General features: G+C 47.4%; 1 protein-coding gene across 1 annotated transcript in view; it reads right to left on the bottom strand.

The window, feature by feature from the left end:
• AP3B2 (adaptor related protein complex 3 subunit beta 2) overlaps positions 1 to 10,841 on the bottom strand; it is a 59,743-nt gene extending 48,902 nt beyond the window's left edge. Inside the window, exons 1-2 of the mRNA XM_083476191.1 lie at positions 10,257 to 10,841; positions 343 to 418 (exon numbers count right to left, since the gene is read on the bottom strand). Of these exons, the coding sequence (XP_083332317.1) occupies positions 343 to 418; positions 10,257 to 10,492 (312 nt within the window). The 5' untranslated portion in view covers positions 10,493 to 10,841. The remainder of the gene's footprint in view (positions 1 to 342; positions 419 to 10,256) is intronic.
• Positions 10,842 to 19,203: the final 8,362 nt, after the last annotated feature.

The raw sequence follows: 19,203 nt of genomic DNA, 5'->3' as shown, positions 1-19,203 counted from the left end.
GGAACCATTCGAAAACCAAGTTGCAGCTTCTGACTGGCTGCAGGAGCTTCCTGCAGACAAGCAGAAGCTGCGTTGGACATTCAGCTTCCAAAAAATGTTCGCAAACCGGAACACTTACTTCCGGGTTTGCGGCGTTCGGGAGCCGATTTGTTTGGGAGCCAAGCCATTTGAGAACCGAGGTACCACTGTACAAGTGGATGGCAGGGCCCTTTCACCAAGCACTGAGAGAGCATGCACAGCAAAGACTGTCAGTAGCAAAACTCGGTTGGTTGTTCCAGGTTTCACCCCAAGAGTACAATTCCCTATTCTCACGCCGTAGCCAGTCGCAAGCGGGGAACTTACCGCTACAATCCGCTTCATGGCCTCGAGCTTCAGAGAATCTTTGTTGCTGTCCAGCATCTCCTTCAGGTCATCGTGTCTGCAAAACATACAGAAAAATCATGCCATGGGCACAGATACGTTCCAGGGAGGCAGTAGTGGTGCTCACTGTTGCAGGATCTAGAGCCGCTTTTAAGGCTAGCAGATTTGCAGCACCATCCTACTAAAAGAAATAAAAATTCCACTGAGTTCAATATGGCTCACTCCCAGGTAAGCATGCAGATGCTTCCGTAAGTTGGAGACCACTTTTCCAGATACCTGAAGAGCAGTGAGAAACATGGAGAGGTTGCCACACAGTGCAAGGGTCTCCTTGAGGTCTTCCTCCAACAGACACAAAGCCTCAGATCCACCACAACCCACACAATTACCTCTTAGTTATGAGGCACTAAGGGTGGTTATCTTTTTCTCCCTCAAAAAGTACATAAAAGTTGAAGGAGGAAGTTTTTCACTTCCTCTTTCAGCTCTATGAACTCCTCAAGGCTCAGACTGGTTCTACTGGATTCAACTTTGATCCAGATCTGCTGGAAAAGCGAAGTGTATATATGGTACCCTTTCCCTTTCTCTCTCCCAGGGCAGGGGGACTGATCTGGGACCGGGGGAAGAGAAATGACCAGAACCCTAACAAATCCAAAAGTGCCCATGCTAATATTGCACTCAGGTCCTGTTTGTGGGTATCGCACAGGCAACTGGTGAGAATAGGATGGTGGACTAAATGGGTCTTTGGCATAGCACTCCTTGCATTACTGAATTCCAAGGCAGATCCATCTCTCTGTATAAGAGCTCCATAAGAACTTCAGAAGAGCCTTCCTGGATCAGGCTAGTGACCCAATCCAGTCCAGCATCTTGTTTTCAGAGTGGCAGACCATGTGCATGCAGGATTCAAGCACAATAACACTCTAATGTAAGAAATTAAGAAGAGCCTGCAGGATCCCAGAAATCATATATAATGAGTCAGGGGACTGCCATCAAGAGGGGGGAGGGAGGTAGGAACATACAGAGAGCCTCCCACTTTGATCAGCAGTAACACTTTGTCCCCCTTCATGGATCGCTGCCTTGCCGAGGGGAAGGGGCTTGAATAACTCAGAGAAGCTATGAACTATGCCGAGCAGGGCACCCAAGATGAACAGGTCATAGTGGAGAGTTTTGACCAAACATGATAAAAAAAACGAAGATCATGGCCACTGGGCTCATCACCTCCTGGCAAATAGAAGGGGAAGAAATGGAGGCAGTAAGAGATTTTACTTTCTTGGGCTCCATGATCACTGCAGATGGTGAAAGCAGTCACGAAATTAAAAGACGCCTGCTTCTTGGGAGGAAAGTGATGACAAACCTAGACAGCATCTTAAAAAGTAGAGACATCACCTTGCCAACAAAGGTCCGTATAGTAAAAGCTATGGTTTTCCCAGTAGTGATGTATGGAAGTGAGAGCTGGACCAGAAAGAAGGCTGATCGCCGAAGAATTGATGCTTTTGAATTATGGTGCTGGAGGAGACTCTTGAGAGTCCCATGGACTGCAAGAAGATCAAACGTTTCCATTCTTAAGGAAATCAGGCCTGAGTGCTCACTGGAAGGACAGATCCTGAAGCTGAGGCTCCGAGACTTTGGCCACCTCATGAGAAGAGAAGACTCCCTGGAAAAGACCCTGATGTTGGGAAAGATGGAGGGCACAAGGAGAAGGGGACGGCAGAGGACGAGATGGTTGGATGGTGTTCTTGAAGCTACCAGCAGGAGTTTGATCAAACTGTGGGAGGCAGTGGAGGACAGAAGTGCCTGGCATGCTCTGGTCCATGGGGTCACAAAGAGTTGGACACGACTAAACAATAACAACAACAACACTTTGTCAGAGACTGGTGTCAGCGAAGCCTCAGGCGAAATGGAAGAAGAAAGATGGGGAGAGGGGAGGCAAAGGCTCACAGACTTATCTGAGAGCCCCAGCACCGATCCCAGGGAGGCAAAAAGGGACGCAGAGATGCAACTTCCGTTGCCTAGTTTTGGCAGGAGTGTCAAGCATAACGGAAAAAGGTGGAGACTGGGCGTGTCGAGGTTCTTATGCTGGGGGGGGGGGGGAGACAGGAAAAGCCCACTCTCGGAATCTGCTAGCAACTGAGGGAGACATGAACTTTGGGTGTCTGCACTGTACGTAGTTTGCACCAAATAAAACCTGTAAAAAGGCAGGTCAGAGTCCTGGCTGTTTACTTGTGAGCAACCATACTCTTCCCTCACATAATTAAATGGGGGGGGGGGAAATGTTTTTAAAAACTTTTGTAAAAAAAAAACCCAGAAGCTTTTTTATTAGGAATTGTGGGTACTGATATTCCAAAGGAGCAGAAAAGACTTTTTATGCATGCGACAACAGCCGCAAGGATACTACTAGCTCAGAGATGGAAAGAAGATAAAGTCCCTACCAGAGAGGAATGGCAAATTAAGCTGTTGGACTGTGCTGAAATGGAAAGGCTGAACGCAAAGTTCAGGAACCACGAAGATCAAAACTTCAACAAAGAATGGGAATTTTTAAAAATTTATCTAAGGGACCACTGTAAGCAGATGAAAACACTAGCAGAAATGTTTAAAGAATTAGGCAAGAATATTATGGTTGTGAGAAGTCAGTAAAAATAAGATCTAAGTTTTAAGTTTTCAAGGTTTTCTATACGATAAGATGAAAATAGATTAAGGTAACGTAATGACAGAATACTATGAAATATGGAAAGGATTTGCTGCATAATTAATAACCAGGATACAAAAAAAGGGAGGAGGAGGAGGTCTAAGAAAGAAGGTGATGAGACATGGGGATTCGAGAATGATGGACTTATTTTTGTTTGTGTGCGGTGTATTTTTGTTTTTTGAATGTGGGTTTTTTTTTGTTTTTTCTATTTTCTTTTTCTGCTTTGTTTTCTCTTTGTAATTTCAAAAAGAATCGGAAATAGACCAATTTCTGAGAACAAATGGGCTAACTAAAATAAGTCAAGACCAAAGAGTAATTCTCAACAGTAAAATAACCCAACAGGAAATTGAAGGTGCCATTCGAAATATGCAACTCGGCAAATCTCCAGGCCCGGACGGGCTCACCTCCAAATATTATAAGACTTTGAAGGACTTTTTGATACAACCATTACTGGAGGTTTGCAACCAGATTATGGAGGGGAAGAGGGCACCGGAAACGTGGAAAGAAGCATTCATCACATTGATTCCAAAGTCGGAAATGGAAAAGACCCAGCTTAAGAACTATCGTCCCATCTCACTCCTGAATGTGGATTACAAAATATTTGCAGACATTTTAGCAAATAGATTTAAAAAAGTATTAAATGAAGTAATTCATAAGGACCAAGCAGGTTTTCTCCCTGGTAGACATATGTCGGACAATACCAGGAACATTATTGACATATTGGAGCTTTTGAGAATTAGGAACACAAGGGCTGCTTTAATTTTTATTGATGCGGAGAAAGCATTTGACAACATTTCTTGGAGGTTTATGAAGAAAAACCTGAAAGGGATGGGAGTGGGAAGGGGGTTTGAAAATGGAGTAGAAGCAATCTACTCAGAACAAAAAGCCAAACTGATAGTGAATAATGTGGTGTCGGAGGAACTCAAAATTGAAAAAGGGACACGACAGGGGTGCCCCCTATCTCCTCTGTTATTTATTTCTGTCCTGGAGGTATTGCTGAATATGATCAGAGAGGACCGGTTGGTGCAGGGTATAGTGGTCGGAGCGAAACAATACAAACTGAAAGCTTTCGCAGATGACCTAGTCTTGACATTACAGGAGCCAGAATCTAGCACAAAAAAAGTTCTTGAACTTATCTCGGAGTTTGGTCGGGTGGCGGGATTCAAGCTTAATAAACAAAAAACTAAGGTTTTGGTTAAAAATTTGACACCTACAGAGACAGAGGGGTATCAGAAAGAAACAGAGTTAAGTGTGGTGAAAAAAGTGAAGTACCTGGGGGTATTTTTGTCCACCAAAAATTTAAATTTATTTAAAGATAATTATGAAAAATGCTGGTTGGAAATCAAAAAGGATTTGGATATATGGGCAAGATTGAAACTTACCTTGTCAGGCCGAATCGCAGCTATAAAGATGTGTGTTTTGCCAAAAATGTTATTTTTATTTCAAACTCTACAGGTCGTGGACAGAATGGAATGTTTTGGAAAGTGGCAGAGGGATATATCCAAGTTTGTCTGGCAGGGCAAAAAGCCCCGAATAAAATTTAAAATACTAACTGACTCAAAAGAAAGAGGGGGGTTTGCCCTGCCGGACTTAAGGTTGTATTATGAAGCTGCAGCCTTCTGCTGGTTGAAGGATTGGTTCTTGTTGGAAAACACTGATGTCCTAGACCTGGAAGGGTTTGACAATGTTTATGGTTGGCATGCATACTTGTGGTATGACAAGGCAAAGGTTCATAAATTGTTCAAAAACCATATTGTCAGAAAATCAATATTTGCTGTATGGATGAAGTACAAGGATTTACTAGAAAGTAAAACCCCGAGGTGGTTATCACCAGTGGAAGCCAAAGTTTCCAAAAAAAGGCCCAATATGGAGGCCTATTGGCCAAAATATTGGGAATTAATTGAAAGAGTTGGAGACAACTGGAAGCTCCAAAGCCAAGACAAATTAAAAAATAAGGTGCGAGACTGGCTACATTATGCTCAAATGCAAGAGGTTTTCAAAATGGATAAAAAAGTTGGTTTCCAGGTGGAGAAATCGAAACTAGAGACGGAGTTATTAGAACCCAAAACTAAGGTACTTTCGAGAATGTATAACTTGCTGCTTAAATGGAATACACAGGATGAGACAGTTAAATCGGCTATGATAAAATGGGCACAGGATGTAGGACATAACATTATGTCTGAGGACTGGGAAAGGTTATGGAACACCGGTATGAAATTCACGGCATGTAGTGCCTTGAAAGAGAACATTATGAAAATGGTATACCGGTGGTACATGACCCCAGTCAAGTTGGCTAAAATATACCACCTGTCTGACAATAAGTGTTGGAAATGTAAGGAGGAAGAAGGGACACTCTTTCACCTCTGGTGGACCTGCCCGAAAGTAAAGGCCTTCTGGGAAATGATATACAATGAGTTGAAAAAGGTATTTAAATATACCTTTCTTAAGAAACCAGAGGCCTTTCTGCTGGGCATGGTGGACCGGAAGGTGTTAAAGAAGGACAGAACTCTGTTTATGTATGCGACAACAGCAGCAAGGATTCTTATCGCAAAGTACTGGAAGACACCAGATTTACCCACACTGGAGGACTGGCAGACACAGTTGTTGGACTACATGGAGTTGGCAGAAATGACTGGCAGAATTCGAGATCTGACCGAAGAAACAATAGAGGAGGACTGGAAAAAATTCAAGGATTATTTGCAAAAATATTATAAGTTGTTTGAATGTTAAGATTGTGCATGATTAGGAAACGTCACGCTTCCGCAATCTATTTAAGCAAAGGATAAAATAAGCCTAGATAAAAAAAAAAGAAAAGGAAACAAATTTGAAACAATATATTATGTTTATTGTGAAGGTACCAAAAGTAAACTACAAACTTTCGAAATTGGTAACATAATAAAGTTAAAGATACAATAAGTTATGAAACAAGGTAACAAATTGCTGATCAGGTTAGAACAATGAATGCAATGTTGGGAAGATGTGGGGAGGTCCAAAAGAAAGTAAATTTTATGAAACATGATGTGTAATATATTTAATTTTCTTTTTTTATTTTTTTTTATTTTTCTTTATATATAAAAAAAAATGTTTCTTGCATGTTGCTATGTAAACTAATTTGTGAACCTATGAAAAGGAACGCAATAAAAAATTTTATAAAAAAAAAACAACAAAAATTTTCAATAAATATCATATTAAAAAAAACACAACAGAACTGTACACAATGTTCCAGTTGTGGTCGTACCTTAGATTTGTATAATGGCATTATGATATTGAAAGTTTTATTTTCAATTCCTTTCCTAATGACCCCTAACATGGAATCTGCCCTTTTCACAGGAGGGTCAACGAACAAAGTCTTTGGCAAAGCCAATTGAGAAAGGAAGCCCAGCTACGTCCACACATGCATGGGGCAGGGCTTCTGAGCCCTATCCCCACTCCTCCTCATAGGGCCACAGCTCACTAGCGTACCATAGAGTTCCCCCAGACTCTGCTTCCCAGAGGAAGCCTCCCTTCCTCCAGCAGAGACTGAAGGAGCAAAGACACAAAGGAACAGAGGCAGGGAGAGAAACTCGATCCTGGCAAACCGCTTGCACAAAAGGAATCCAAACCCACAGCAGCCTGTGAAATATTTATCCCCCTCCGGAATTTATTCACAGCAGCCTGAAAAAGAACCCATGGCTCAGAGGCAGTTGCCACAGCAACATCAATGCCAGGCATTTCAGAAACATGTCCATGCCAGGCATTAAACTCCAGGCTGAGATCATGCATAGCCAGCTGGCATCCTTAGGAGGAGGCTACAGGTTATCTCCCCAGCCATGGAGGAAGCACAACACTGGCCGGCCGGTAGGACTCAGCTTCTGCCACATCTATGCAAAAGCATTCCAGTTGCGTTTCAGTCACTCTTTCTATATATGCCTCCAGTGGTACCATCAGGATAGGACTTTGGGACAGAAGATCAGAGGCCCTCTCTGCAGAATGAGCAGAAGGACACCCTTCAAACACATGCTCACATTTTGAAGCATGTAATACACATTGCCATCTCAGGAGCGCTACCCACCCACCCAATACCACCATTAAGTCCAGGATCTAAAACAGTAGTGGGCAACCTCCAGCCCACGGGCCTCATTGGGACTCTCCATTTGGCCTGGAAGGCCACCCTGGTCAAACCATGTCCAGTCTAAAGCTGATTGTCGGTGCTTACAAAGTCTGGTGCTCAGGGCTTTGCTAGAGCTGCAATGGGGCCTGCAAAGCACTGTAAAGTTTGATTTCAAACTTGGCCTGCCTGGGGTGGGCAGAGATAAGGATCCAGTCCCTCACCCTGGTCTACAATTGCACCACTGCCTGCGGTCCCCAAGTATTCCCTTTGATGTCTGCTTTGGATGACCACAGGGAGCTTCTACCAGGCTTGACCCATCATGCCAAAGCATCTCTCCAGTCGTAAGAGCCAACCAAGCTGGTAGAAGATAGGGGAATCCAAGTAGCTAAGACATTCAGGAACTGGACCCTTCCATGACACATTAAACAAAACAAGAAGTCAATCATAGTGTTAAATGGGATTTGCTCCCCTGTAAGCTCCTGCCAACCTAGCAGTTCGAAAGCACGTCAAAGTGCAAGTAGATAAATAGGTACCACTCCGACGGGAGGGTAAACGGCGTTTCCGTGCGCTGCTCTGGTTTGCCAGAAGTGGCTCAGTCATGCTGGCCACGTGACCCAGAAGCTGTACGCTGGCTCCCTCGGCCAATAAAGTGAGATGAGCGCCACAACCCCAGAGTCGGCCACGACCTAATGGTCAGGGGTCCCTTTACCTTTACCTTTAAGCAACTTCAGAATTAGAGTTTTAGACTGCAGTCCTAACCACCTCTACTCAGAAGTCAAGTTTTCACAGTAAGACTTACATTTGGGTAAGTGAGGTCAGAATATTGCAGCCTTGGTCAATGAATTAGCTAAATGTAATACATACAAAATATTCTGAACAACTAAAAGAAGTGTGCTCAATTAACCAAAGAGGGTTTTCTTTTTTTTTAAGTATTCATCCAAGTACTAAGAAGAACTGCAGAAGACACATGGCAACTTGCATTCCTTCCTGCACAAGGTAACTTAAAGATTACCCCTGCTGGATCAGACCAAAGACCCCAGCATACTGCTCTCACAGTAGTCAAGCAGATATCTCTGGGAAGCCACCAAACAGGGCAAGAGTACAGCACAGCTGCACTCCCCATACTCGTGAAACACAGCAAGGGGCATTTAGAGGCATTAGTGAATAAATAGGAGAACCATTCTTGCAACACGCTACCTGCTGAATCAGACGCATACATGGTGGTGCAGCGGGGGGGGGGGGGGAAGTGCTAGCACCACAAAGTACATCCCCCTCCCTTTAGAAATATTGTTTATCTTATTTATACATGGTTAATAGTTAGTATCAAAAAAAACTGGTACGATGGACTTTTCAGTCTATAATTGGTTAAGGTGGCCTCAGTAATTATTGTATTCTCTGGGTTAACCCCTCTAATTTAACAAAGTTGTTTTAAAAAAAGTTTAATTTTGTTCTATCCCTCATCTCATTAGTAATGTTATGTCCATCTCCATTATGACAACCTCTGTTTATAAGCAAAAAATCTTAATTTGTGCATTCAATGCTGACAAAATTACTTGATTAACATTACTTTAACTGGGCGGGATAGCCCTAACTACCCCAAAATACCGTATTTTTTGCACCACAACACTCACTTTTTTCCTCCTAAAAAGTAAGGGGAAATGTCTGTGCGTGTTATGGAGGAAATGCCTATGGGTGGCATGCCTACGGATTTTCCTCCTCTAAAAACTACGTGCGTGTTATGGTCAGGTGCGTGTTATAGAGCGAAAAATACGGTAGCTACTACACTGACAATTACTCTCCCCTAAGCATTCACAGAGTAGAAGGGAGGAATAACAGCCCATGCCTTTGCAGAAACACCTGAATACTGAAAAGGTGGTTTGCATGTCTGCTTGAAGTCCCATTGAGTTCAATGAGAGGTTAGCAATGGGAAGGGGGAACCACTAGCCCACCAGATGATGTTGGACTACAACTCCCATCATTCCTGACTGCAGGCCATGCCAGCTGGGGTTGATGGGAGTTGAAGACTAATGACATACATGTGGAGGGCCACAAGTTTCCAGCCCCTGAATATATGGAAGTGCAGCATATAGCAAGATAGGAATTAGTTTCTCCAGCTGTTTTTGGACTACAACTCCCATCATCCCTGGCCACTGGTTCAGCTAGCTAGGGATGATGGGAGTTGTAGTCCCAAAAACAGCTGGAGAACCAAGCTTGGGAAACCCTGCTTTATATGAATGGTGGGGAATCTTGGGGCAAAATGCAGCCCTCCAAGCCCTTCTACCTAGCTCTCCCTCCATGCCTCACCTTCTCCTAAACTTGCAGCCCTCTCTGCATGGGCGTAGCCAGAATTTATTTTAGGGGAGACAGGCATTATATTGCAGGTTATCTGTGATGCAACTGGTCAGTTAGTTAAGTATTTTTATTTATTTACAGTCATACCTCGGGTTACAGACACTTCAGGTTGCGTTTTTCTGGGTTACGGACCACCGAAACTCGGAAGTACCGGAACGGGTTACTTCTGGGTTTCAGCGGTCGCACATGCACAGAAGCACTAAATCGTGCTTGCGCATGCGCACCAAATCACAACCCGCGCATGCACCTCTGCAGGTTGTGAACGCTGCAGGTTGCGAACATGCATCCCGCACAGATCACATTCGCAACCCGAGAGTCCACTCTACTTGATTTGGCTGCTGCCCCCCTGCCTACACCCATGCCTCTCTGGCTTGCTTCGCACCCTCCTTGAGTGTTTTTGCCTGGCTGGAATGTGTCCTTGAACACTGATAAGTGCCTCTTGCTTTCCCAGATGGAGATTTTGAGAAAAGCGTGAGAGAGTGCAGACAAACCAGCCTCCAAAACACAGATACAATTTACTTTCATTGTCCCGCCCACTTTGGCCTCTGTCCCTGCCCCCCCCCATAGGCATGTGGCCCCTGGAAAGTTGCTCAGGAGGGAATGCGGCCTCCAGCTTGCAAAGGGCTCCCTACCCCTTGCAACCTCCTGGGGAGGAGCTTGCCTCCTTGCATCCCTTAAAGCACCCTTCACGACGACGACGGCGACTGATAACCTCGCCCGTTTAGCCGGAGGAGGCGCGGGGAGCGCGCCCCCCAAGGCAGCAGCCCACCCTACCGTAGCGGCTGCACCACGCTGCCGTCGAGGCTGCTCTCGTGCTGGGAGACCGCGTCTTGCTCGGGCGCCTTGAGCTGCCTGGATTCATCGCCTTCCAAGGTGCTGTACCAACTCTGCTGGGCGCCGTCGGGCACCAAGACGGGGCTTTTGGCCTCCTCGCCCGCCGCCGCCCCCGTCTGCTGGGACTTCACCAAGTTGGCCGCGCTGGCGGGCAGCTGCTGCAGCAGCTTCTGCATCTCCGAAAGGGACGCGGGGCGCACGGAGAGCGGGGAGAGCGGGCGACCCTAGACGGCTGAGCCAAGGTTTGCCTGGGGGGGGGGGAATCCCCACTCCCTTTGCTCCTTGGCTCCCAAGTCCCGAAACTCAGGGGGTCGCTGAAGCCGGAAAGCTGGCCAGGGAAAGCATGGACCCCCCTCCCCTAGCGTGCGCCCCCTCGAAAGCTCAGCCTCCCCCTACTCGGCCAGCCACGTTAGCACGTCTGCCGCTGGCTTGCCGGGCTGGGGGCGGGTCTTCTTGCAGCTCCCAACCACTCCGACGACAGCCAGCCAGCGGCCCCGTCCCTCCCGCCGCCGCCTTCTCGCCTTGAAACCAGACGCTGCTGCAGCAGCAGCCGCTTCTTAGACGCCCGCCCGGGACGCTGAAGCGGCGGCGAAGGCAGGAGCAGCGCCACCTGGCGGCCGCCTGCAGAAAAGTCAGGCAACGCCCATGGGAATCCCTCGCTCCCGCGGGGAGGGAAGGCGTCGTGAGCAAGGAGCCCACAAACACCCGTGGGCGAAAAACCCAACCAATAGGATCGTTTGTTTCGTCTTTGTTTTTTGTAAGGGGGTGGGCATGGATAAACTAGCTCATCTTAGAGATGGGGAGCGACACTGCTACACCTTTGTTCAAATGCCTGCTTTTCCAGAATTGCTTCCTGGGTGAATTTTGGGCCAGTCGTTCTCTCTCTGCCTTACCTACCTCGCAGGGTGGTTGTGAGCATGAAATGTGGAGGCGACGTTTGCTTCTTGGAGGAAAGAAATGCAATGCATTTCATTAAGGTGGCTGCAATGGGGCTGACGGTATGATTTATTGCCGTATTATGTATTACAGTGGTACCTCGGGTTAAGTACTTAATTCGTTCCGGAGGTCTATTCTTAACCTGAAACTGTTCTTAACCTGAAGCACCACTTTAGCTAATGGGGCCTCCTGCTGCTGCCGCGCTGCCGGAGCACGATTTCTGTTCTCATCCTGAAGCAAAGTTCTTAACCCGAGGTACTATTTCTGGGTTAGCGGAGTCTGTAACCTGAAGCATATGTAACCCGAGGTACCACTGTATAAGGATGAAAAGCTGCTGAGAAAGATTTTAAATAAGCAAAAGAAAATTTATTGCATTCCTGGGCCATCCATGCTCCGAACAGTTATCTACCCCTCCGCCCTGCCCATAACCTCCTTCCTGCGGAGATTTATAAAGGCAAGGCGACACACCCACCCCGCTGGAAGTAAGAAGGCAGGCAGGACCTGGCTGGGGGTAGGCTGAGGGTGGTGAGGCAGTGCTGCATTCAACCAAATGGAACACCCTCCGCTGCCTTTCTCTAAGCCAGAGGTGCCGTCAGGGCAGGATTTTGGGGGCAGAGCCCCACTCAGCAGAATTAGGAGCCCTCCACCCCAAACACAGCAAGACTGGTTTACCACGTTACACCTAAGCACATAAAATAATAATAATAATAATAATAATAATAATAATAATAATAATAATAATATATTATTTATTCCCCGCCCATCTGGCTGGGTTTCCCCAGCCACTCTGGGCGGCTTCCAACAAAACACTAAAATACAATAACCTATCAAACATTAAAGGCTTCCCTAAACAGCTCTGCCTTCAGATGTCTTCTAAAGGTTTGGTAGTTGTTTTTCTCTTTGGCATCTGGTGTGAGGGCATTTCACAGGGCGGGCGCCACTACCGAGAAGGCCCTCTGTCTGGTTTCCTGTAGCCTCACTTCTCGCAATGAGGGAACCGCCAGAAGGCCCTCGGCGCTGGATCTCAGTGTCCGGGCAGAACGATGGGGGTGGAGATGCTCCTTCAGGTATACTGGACCGAGGCCGTTTAGGGCTTTAAAGGTCAGCACCAACACTTTGAATTGTGCTTGGAAACGTACTGGGAGCCAGTGTAGGTCTTTCAAGACCGGTGTTATATGGTCCCAGCAGCTGCTCCCAGTCACCAGTCTAGCTGCCGCATTCTGGATTAGTTGTAGTTTCCGGGTCATCTTCAAAGGACAGAGTCTGAAAGATGTGCTCTCCCAAGCCCACATTCCCAGAATGTTTACACTTCTGTCTCGGTGACATCCATGCTGGCATTGCCATGTCCACAGAAGGGAAGATGGCAGGATCCATAAGGACGTGCTCTAAGGGAAGCTGCCTTCAGACACCAGGCCTCTTGGGAGATCATCTCCTCCATGACACAAAGGCTAGCAACATTAACGCTGCCATATGGGAATCCCTTACAGACAATGGCAGTGCTTGGCGACAAAGTCAGATTATGCATCCACAGCAGCGACCAGAGAAGGAATGACCTCTGGGAAGAGCAGAGAGAGAGGCACAACCGAACATCATCTTCTGCCCCAGCTGCAACAAAACATGTCTCTCCTATATCAGTCTCTACAGCCACAGAAGGTGCTGTAACCTTCCGACAATGTGACTGCACTCCCAAAGGCACACCCCTCCATTGTCTCCCTAGACAGATGGATGCCAACAACAGATGATCTCTCCATAAAACTGTTAACTCCGGACTACAGTCAATCATCTTCACCACTGTTTCAAACCAGCATGCATTCAAACTTCGCAGGAAAGCAAATCAGCCCCCTCCTACTTAACAGTGCAATCCTAACTGTGTCCACTCAGGAGTCCTGTGGAATACAATGGAGCTTACTCCCAGGTAAGCGGTGTTAGGACCGGAGCTGTCAACTCAACATTGGGAGCAGCAAAGCACTCAGCCGTAACCAATGTTAAGGAAAGATGTGAAGGGCTGAGGATGTAAAAATGGGGAGGGGAAACCACTCAAATTCTTCCCCCAGGCCTTCACTCTCTAAGCGTAAGCCTCAAGGCTATACCGTGTGTGAACTTATTCTTGCAAGATCTTGACGTTACATTTGATGCAACACAGAACTTGCTGATAAGCGTCTTCCCTGATCACACTTCTCTTTGTTGGTGGATTGTTACATTTCTCTACATGTGCTGTTCTGCCCCGTTTAACGTGATAAGCTTTTAGACCAGGCTTGGGGAACTGGCAGCCCTTCAGATGCTGTTGGGACTCCAGCTCCCATCATCCTTCAACATTGTCCATGGAAGCTGGGGCTGATGGGAGTTGGAGTCCAAGCGGCTGCTGGAGGGTCATAGGTTTCCCATTCCTGCTTTAGACACCACCCCCCAGCCCCACCTCCTCCATCAATACACCCTATGGCTGCAATCCCAGCACACTTAATCAGGGAGTGAGTCCCACTGAAAACAGTAGGATTCACTTCTGATTAGGCATGCATAGGACTGGGCTCTGAATTACCTCTCCAACAGCAATGTAGGATTCCTATAATTAGAAGTTTCTTATTGCTGCTGCTGAAAGTGGAGATGGATGGGCAAAGGGTATAATCCCAAATGCATGTAGTCTTGCAAGGATTCGTATTAAATCTTGTGTAATGGGACGCGGGTGGCGCTGTGGGTTAAACCACAGAGCCTAGGACTTGCCAATCAGAAGGTTGGCGGTTCGAATCCCCACGACGGGGTGAGCTCCCGTTGCTCGGTCCCAGCTCCTGCCAACCTAGCAGTTCGAAAGCACGTCAGAGTGCAAGTAGATAAATAGGTACCGCTCCAGTGGGAAGGTAAACGGCGTTTCCGTGCGCTGCTCTGGTTTGCCAGAAGCAGCTTAGTCATGCTGGCCACATGACCCGGAAACTGTACGCCGGCTCCCTCGGCCAATAAAGCGAGATGAGCGCCGCAACCCCAGAGTCGGTCACGACTGGACCTAATGGTCAGGGGTCCCTTTACCTTTAAGCCTATATATAACCAAAGCTGACTTCAGAGTACTTCGTGCAAAACAGCGGCCATTAAAAAAAAAAAAATACACACAATAATTGGTTTTAGAACAAAGAAGTTCCATGAGATATTGCCAGGGGAGACATAGGAAGTAGATTAGTGGGTGGGGAACCTGCGACCCTCCAGATATTGGACTACAGTTCCCATCATCCCTCACTGCTGGCCACAGCAGATGCTGCTGATGGGAGTTGAAGTCCAATAACATCTTGAGGCTCACAGGCTCCCCGTCCCTGAACATACAGGATTGCAGCATAAAGCAAGGTAAGACGTAGCTAACCTGGAATGAGTAATCCCTGCGTAAACTATGCCTCCATCTCCCTTGTGTTACATTTTTGGCCAGGGTGGTGAACCTCAAGCTTTTCCTCTATGGCCCTCATACGCTCTTATTTATTTATTTAATACAATTTATATACCACTTGATTATAACGAAATCTCTCATTCGTTTACAATAAATTAAAATTATCACCAAAAGCCAGAGAAAAGCAAGTAGTTGCAACCTTTAAAAGACGATTAAAACCAGCAGTAAACTAAAAAGCAATTAAAACCCGTCAACATCTTATAGGTCTGGGTAGGCTTCTCTAAGCAAAAGCATTCTAATGCTGGCAAGAGTACAGTGGAGGCGCCTGTCAGTAGGCAGGAAATTCCAATGTTTAGGTGCCGCAGGAATGAAATAACAATTTCTTTAAAATACAGAACAGGTAATGTGTGGCACCTATAACAGTGCAAGTTCTGCAGATCGAAGACGTCAAGGCTGTCCTGCAAGTAATCTCACCCCAAGCTGTTAAGGGCTTTATATACACCAACAGCAACAGTTCAGATTTGGTCTGGTAACAAATTGGTAACCAGTGCAGGCCTCCAAGCGAGGTGTTCTATGCTGCCATGGTCTGCAGTTTCTGGGTCAAGCACAAGGGAAGCCCCAAGTACAGTGCATTGCAGTAATCCAGTCTTGAAACTACCAAAGCCTGAACGACTGTGGGGAAATTATCCAAAGTCCAGGAAAGGCCATAGCTGTTGGGCCAGTCACAGCTGATAAGAAGCACTGAGACTACCTGGGCCTCAAGATGGGTCCAGAATCACCTCCAAACTGCATACCTGCTGCTTCAGGGGGAATGTAACCCTGACCTGGTCAAGCAATCAACCAAATTCTCGGGAACCACTTGCCCACAGGGCCTTAAGCATCTTGCCAAATTTCAAGCTCAGCTTATGTTCCCTCATCCATCCCACACAGTGGTCCAGAACCTGCACACAGCCTCTCCAGATTCAGATGTTATGTACTGATAGAGCTGGGGACGCGGGTGGCGCTGTGGGTTAAACCACAGAGCCTAGGACTTGCCGATCAGAAGGTCGGCGGTTCGAATCCCCGCGACGGGGTGAGCTCCCGTTGCTTGGTCCCTGCTCCTGCCAACCTAGCAGTTCGAAAGCATGTCAAGTGCAAGTAGATAAATAGGTACCACTCCGGAGGGAAGGTAAACGGTGTTTCCGTGCGCTGCTCTGGCTCGCCAGAAGCGGCTTAGTCCTGCTGGCCACATGACCCGGAAGCTGTACACCGGCTCCCTCAGCCAATAAAGCGAGATGAGCACTGCAACCCCAGAGTCGGTCACGACTGGACCTAATGGTCAGGGGTCCCTTTACCTTTATTCAAAGGGCAGGGAACACTGCCATCTTGAGGCCACCCTTTAGAAGTGCAGAGGGTAAGGGAGGAACCCACAGCCCAAACAGAGGATGCGTCTTGCATGCAGGTCTTCGCTTCAATCCTTGGTAAAGAATCAAGTCATAGGAAATGAGCTGTGCCCGGGATCAGGGAGAGCTGCTGCCAGTGAGTGCAGGCAAGGTTGGACTAGATCAGGCATAGGCAAACTCAGCCCTCCAGATGTTTTCGGACTACAACTCCCATCATCCCTGACCACTGGTCCCGTTAGCTAGGCATGATGGGAGCTGTAGTCCCAAAACATCTGGAGAGCCAAGTTTGCCTATGCCTGGACTAGATGGATGAATAGCCCCACCTAGTGAAAGGCATCAAAAGTCTCAATCTGTCTAATAATAATAATAATTTTATTATTTACACCTCGCCCATCTGGCTGGGTTTCCCCTACCACTCTGGGCGGCTTACAACAGATCTAAAAATGTAATAAACACATCAGTCCTTAAAAACTTCCCTAAACAGGGTTGCCTTCAGATGTCTTCTAAAAGTCAGATAGTGGTTTATTTCCTTGACATCTGAAGGGAGGGTGTTCCACAGGGCGGGCGCCACTACCAAGAAGGCCCTTTGCCTGGTTCCCTGTAACTTCACTACTTGCAGCGATAGAACCAGCAGAAGACCCTTGAAGCTGGACCTCAGTGTCCAGGCAGAACGATGAGGGTGGAGACGCTCCTTCAGGTATACTGGACCGAGGCCGTTTAGGGCTTTAAAGGTCAGCACCAACACTTTGAATTGTGCTCAGAATCGTACTGGGAGCCAGTGAAGATCCTTTAGGACCAGTGTTCTATGGTCCTGGCGGTCTTATCCAAAGGAAACTAAACCTTCCAGAGCTGCACCATGTCTGTCTTCTCACTGGCTAGGGAAGTGCCTCTGAGCACATGCAGAACATGTGCATGTCTGGCTGTTAACCAGAAGGTTGGTGGCTTGAGCCCGCCAGAGACTGCTGTGGGCAGGATTCCTGTACTGCAGGGGTCTCTTCCACCTCTACAATTCTATGATTCCACCACCCAGTGGCGTAGCGTGGGGGGTGCCAGGGGTGCCGGCCGCACCGGGCGCAACATTTGGGGGGGCGCGTTTGGCCGGCCCTCCTGGAGGAAGCAGGAACCCCACTGTCCTCGGACCTCCTCCGAAGGCTGGCGGTGGGGCGGAGAGACCTTCTCCCTGCGCCAGGCTTCGGATGGCTGTCCTGAAGACTTGTGGTGGGAGCAGTGGCGTAGCATGGGGGGTGCAGGGGGGCCTGCTGCACCTGGCGCAACATCTGGGGGGGGCGGAAGAGACTCGAGTGCTAAAATCCACGGGTTAGGGGGCGCAAATTACTTGCCTTGCCCCGGGTTAGGGGGCGCAAATTACTTGCCTTGCCCCGGGTGCTGAGAACCCACGCTACGCCACTGCCACCACCAAGCTCTGACCCTTTCCCATTACAGTAGTACCTCAGGTTAAGAACTTAATTCATTCTGGAGGTCCATTCTTAACCTGAAACTATTCTTAACTTGAAGCACCACTTTAGCTAATGGGGCCTACCGCTGCTGCCGCACAATTTCTATTCTCATCCTGAAGCAAAGCTCTTAACCTGAGGTACTATTTCTGGGTTAGCGGAGTTTGTAACCTGAAGCGTTTGTAACCTGAAGCGTCTGTAACCCAAGGTACCACTGTATATCTGCTCTGACTGACAGTGGCTCCCCAGGGTCTCAGACAGAGGTCTTTGCCCGGCCGCCATCTAGCTGTTCTGAACTGAGGCGGATGCCTCTATACTTCTCTGTATGCCAGAGACTCCAAATGCATGCTCTTGGAGCTGAAATATTTACTACCATCTGCAGGCACAAGCTGCAACCTCCCCCGCCCCAACACTACTATGTGATGGCTCCTTGCCTCCTTCATGCGTGATCTGTGGCACATGATGTTGCTTACTACATGAAACCTCTGCATCATGTGGCAAGTTTCAACTATGGCCATCTCTGGCGGTAGTGTATGGTCTTTCGAGGCAACACAAATGATCCATGTAATAGTAGCATTCTCCATCCCAGTCCCTGGTGACAGAAAACCCAACACACGTCCACATGAGTGATGTCCCTTCCAGTTACCTTGTCAGGAATGCTGCTAGCTAGTGAGGGAACAGCACAGACCTCCACATTATCAGTCCACAACATGCTGCGGGAGTGCCCTAAGGAGGATATTAGTGCAGTTAGCTGTTCATTGATGATTTTACAGTCTCAGCAGCATCCAAAGCTTTTGTCTCAATCTGCAGCTCATAGGTCCTGAAAGACCTACATTAGCTCCCAGTACGTTTCTGAGCACAATTCAAAGTGTTGGTGCTGACCTTTAAAGCCCTAAACAGCCTTGGCCCATTATACCTGAAGAAGCATTTCCACCCCCATCATTCAGCCCAGACACTGAGGTCCAGCGCCGAGGGCCTTCTGGCGGTTCCCTCATTGTGAGGTTACAGGGAACCAGGCAGAGGGCCTTCTCAGTAGTGGCACCTGCCCTGTGGAATGTCCTCCCATCAGATGTCAAGGAAATAAACAACTACCTGACTTTTAGAAGACATCTGAAGGCAGCGCTGTTTAGGGAAGTTTTTAATGTTTGATATTTTATCGCGTTTTTAATATTCTGTTGAGAGCTGTCCAGAATGGCTGGGCAAACCCATCCAGATTGGGGGGGGTATAAATAAAGTATTATTATTATTATTATTATTATTATTATTATTATTATTAAGCAACAGCCTCCAAAGTTAATCAGAAAAAGTGGAGGGGGCCCAAAACGCACACACAAAGACACACACCATGTTGCAGAAGATCCCACTTCCATAACAGAAGCTCAGTTTTCTCACTGAAATGCAAAGGGAAGGTATGGAGAAGAAGGAAACGTCCTGTCATTTTGCTGCTGTGGAACAAGCAGGCAAATCAAATCAAGGCGCGCTTTCTGGAAGCAGTGAGCTGTCCAATGTACCAGAGCAGCTCTTACCCGAACCATGAAAGTGGTTAGTCTGTCCTTGCAGCTGCAGGCTCCGAGGAAATAATATGAAATGCTGCGAAACAAGAACTTGGGAGGCAGAACAATCAAGGGGGTGAATCTGGATTTTTGAATAAGGAGCACACAAAGTCTAGCAGCAGCCAGCAGCATAACACTGATTGGGACTGGTGCGAGCTGGAATCCAGCAACCTCTGTTCCAAGGATGGCAGGAAGCCT

Source organism: Podarcis liolepis (genome assembly GCF_965112155.1).
Source record: "Podarcis liolepis genome assembly, chromosome: 14".
In the NCBI taxonomy this organism is placed as follows: Eukaryota; Metazoa; Chordata; class Lepidosauria; order Squamata; family Lacertidae; genus Podarcis; species Podarcis liolepis.
Note: the sequence above shows the minus strand (reverse complement) of the source record. Positions and strands in the feature narration are given on the sequence as shown.